The 3605-nt window shown below is 42.6% G+C and overlaps 1 protein-coding gene across 1 annotated transcript in view; it reads right to left on the bottom strand.

The window, feature by feature from the left end:
* Nucleotides 1–472: 472 nt before the first annotated feature.
* The window catches only part of LOC105504639 (poly(A)-specific ribonuclease PARN-like), a gene marked incomplete at its 3' end in the record, with an annotated part of 55511 nt that continues 52378 nt past the window's right edge, over nt 473–3605 (bottom strand). Inside the window, exons 14-15 of the mRNA XM_011932147.1 lie at nt 1807–1942; nt 473–542 (exon numbers count right to left, since the gene is read on the bottom strand). Coding sequence (XP_011787537.1) covers nt 473–542; nt 1807–1942 — 206 coding nt within the window. The remainder of the gene's footprint in view (nt 543–1806; nt 1943–3605) is intronic.

Below are 3605 nucleotides of genomic sequence, written 5' to 3'. Positions count from 1 at the left end.
TCCCACCTCATCCTCCCAAGTAGCTGGGATTACAGGCACCCGCCACCACGCCTGGCTAATTTCTGTATTTTTAATAGAGATGAGGTTTCACCATACTGCCAGGCTGGCCTCGAACTCCTGACCTCAAGTGATCTGCCTACCTCAACCTCCCAAAGTGCTGGGATTACAGGCGTGAGCCACTGCGCCCAGTTCCTCATAGGAAATTTAAATGCCAGAACTACCAGTTCTTTTTCTTGGAAGAGATGCAGTACATCTAGCAATGTTCTCTCTTTTTTTTTAAGCCTATATTTTTAATACATTTGTTCCGCAAAAGGTCAATTTCTACTTTCAAAAAACATCTGAGTCACTCGAGATGAAAAAGATTTTATCTAAAAATGTGCTATAGCTCCCAATAACTCCAAACTGACATCCCAAAATATGAGGCTGTTCGACAGTGACAGAACTTGGGAACTGGAACTCTCTGATTACTTACTTGTTAAAAAAAGGTTCGATGAGTTTTGATCTGGCAGACACATGAATTTTTGGAGGGCTGAGAAAAGAACCTAATGAAGAAAAGAAGAGAGGCATTATTATTCATAGTCACATAGACAACGCCTGAAAGTTCAGACCGAAACAGATTTAAATTAACAGCATGGTTCAACAAAGGTGAGAGGTATTCTTTTTTTTTTTTTTTTGAGTCGGAGTTTCACTCTTGTTGCCCAGGCTGGAGTGCAATGGCGTGATCTCGGCTCACTGCAACTTCTGCCTCCTGTGTTCAAGTGATTCTCCTGCCTCAGTCTCCTGAGTACCAAGGATTACAGACATGCGCCACCATGCCCGGCTAATTTTGTATTTTTAGTGGAGACAGGGTTTCTCCACATTGGTCACGCTGGTCTCAAATTCCTAACCTCAGGTGATCCGCCCACCTCCGCTTCCCAAAGTGCTGGGATTACAGGCATGAGCCGCCGCACCTGGCCCGTGAAAGGTGTTCTTATGGACCAAGTACCATACCACAGGAAGTGTCAGTGGTTTTTCTTGCAGATTTCCCCCTCCCCTTATCTCCTCCCACTCCTACCTCAAAACCCTCCCTCTTCTGACTGGGTGAGTGGATCCCAAGGAAATGGTAATGCTATAGGTTCAATGTTTGTGTCCCCCTAAAAGTCATATGTTGAAGCCTAATCCCGAATATGATGGTGTTTGGAAGTGAGATCTTTGAGAAGTGATTAGGTCATGAGGGAATTAGTGCCCTTATAAGAAGGGTCAGGAGGCCGGGTGTGGTGGCTCAAGCCTGTAATTCCAGCACTTTGGGAGGTTGAGGTAGGAGGATCACTTGAGCCCAGAAATTCTAGACCAGCCTGGTTAACATAGCAAGTCCCTGTCTCTATAAAAAAATTAGAAAGTTAGCCGGGCATGGTGATGCACACCTGTAATCCCGGCTACTTGGGAGGCTAAGGTGGGAGGATCTCTTGAGCCCAGGAGTTCAGGGTTGCAGTAAGCTACGATTGTATCACTGTAATTGCAGCCTGGGTGACAGAGTGAGATCCTGACTCTTAAAGAAGAGTTGGTACAGCTTCTGCTCTCTCGACTCTCCACCATATAAGGACACGAGAAGGCAGCCATCTGTAAACCAGGAAGTGGGCTCTCACCAGACACTAGGTCTGCTGGCAACTGGGTCTTGGACTTCCCAGCCTCCAGAACATGAGAAATAAATGCCTGTTGTTTAAGCCCCACAGTCTACGGTAATTTATTACAGCAGCCTAAGCCAGGAGACAGGTAAGATCCACCCTAGATCACAGCGTGTTTGACTGAAACACATGCAATGCGTACCTAGGTAATTGGCCATGGAGATGAAGCACAGCCCTGTGATGTAGGCATCGTAGCCTGCCTCGTGGAGTTGTTCAGAGGCTGTGTCATAACTTGGAAAACCTTCAGCACTTTCTAAGAAAAAAAGGAAAAAGTTTTCCTCAAAACAAAGACTAGTAAGCACACTGCCCTACCAATCCAAATTTCATTAGTATATGCTAGAGAAATATCCTAAATAGGCAGAAAAAAAGCTATGTTTCTTAATTCTTTCCATATGAGACCTTAAAATACAAGATAACAGAGTCACTGAAAAGGAGGACTTTGATCTAGGATACAGAAACGCCTCAGTTACATTACGAAGGACTCAGCTGTGGGCTTTCTCATCCCACACTGGTGGGTGCTATTTATGATCATCCATAACTCGCTCTAGGACAATTACTCCTCTTTTGCTTGCTTTCTAAGGCCATGAAAAGGATATTCTTCCCTTACACAAGATAGTCACATCAGGACACAACAGACGATTCAGAGTAAAGATTAAGAGCATGAGCTCTGGAGTCACACTGAGTTCAAACCTCTGCTCCGCCACTTATTTGCTGTATGACATTGGGCAAGTCACTTCATCTCTAAGCTTCCAGTTTTGTAAAATGGAGATGGTAATCAAACCTTCTTCAAAAGGTTATTGTTAGGATCAGATGAGATAGTATAAGTTAAACTCTTACCTAGTGCTTGGTACACAATAAGTGCTCAAAAACTGTTATCTATCAATACCTGAGGTAACCCTCCCCCCAAAAACCAGAAGACTGCAATTCAATATTGACAGCTCCAACTCACTACTATCCTCTACTATGTTCCTAAGCTTACAGATCAAAAGGTGACAGCATAACCAACTCCAAAAAATAAATTGAACTTGCTATAATGCTGGCCTTGGATCATGGAGCCACTTTACAGCAAAGACCACTTAATATATAATATGGTTCTTTTGTGACATTGATAAATACAGATGTCACCAGATAAACCCTAAGAGGAATGACCTGCTTTAGACTGAATTCTCTAACAGATGCCACTATTTCATATGGAAATAATAAGATAAAACTTTAACTCATAAATAATTATATCCTAGAACCATTCTGGAAATGAAAGGAAGGTTACTACAACACAGAAATCAAAAGCATAAATGGAAATTAACAATGAAAAGACTGCAACTGTTTTTACGTCAATACAATGCTCTTTAAGTAAGAATTCTTTAACTCTGTCTTAAATATTAGACTTGATGCCTTTAAAAAAAGCCTTTTCACATGGTAGCCACCTAAGTAATATCTTCCGCTCCATCATCAACGGAGACACATTCTTTCCAAAATCAAATATTTCCATTATATTGTTATAGAAAAGGTCTAGGTTTTCTCCCCCAATGGCCCCACCACCACTTTTCTTAATTCCTTTCTTGGACTATTACCCAGAAAGAGGCAAATAACTGTAATTTTGGCTGCTTTAATACCTTGCATTATCAATTTCTAAACCATTAGTTTAATGGCTTGCTAATCACCGTATCAGCAGCACGATCAGGTTAACAGGGACCAAGGAAGCAGCACCTGGAAGGCTCTCCACACACCTTGGTGGTGGCTAGAGGTGGCAAAACACCACCAGCTCATCTCCCTACTTCTGGTTTTCCTCAGCGCTGCTGTTTCCACTCTCTAAACCAGCTGAAAAGGAGGCAGGGTGGGGACTTGTCTTAATCTCATCTGTAAATCCAGTTGTTGGGCTTTTCTGAGATGGAAAATACATTTTTTACTCTACCCCTGGTGATTAATCCTAGCTCTCTGTCT

This window comes from Colobus angolensis, unplaced genomic scaffold, assembly GCF_000951035.1.
Source record: "Colobus angolensis palliatus isolate OR3802 unplaced genomic scaffold, Cang.pa_1.0 Scaffold93, whole genome shotgun sequence".
Classification (NCBI taxonomy): Eukaryota; Metazoa; Chordata; class Mammalia; order Primates; family Cercopithecidae; genus Colobus; species Colobus angolensis.
Note: the sequence above shows the minus strand (reverse complement) of the source record. Positions and strands in the feature narration are given on the sequence as shown.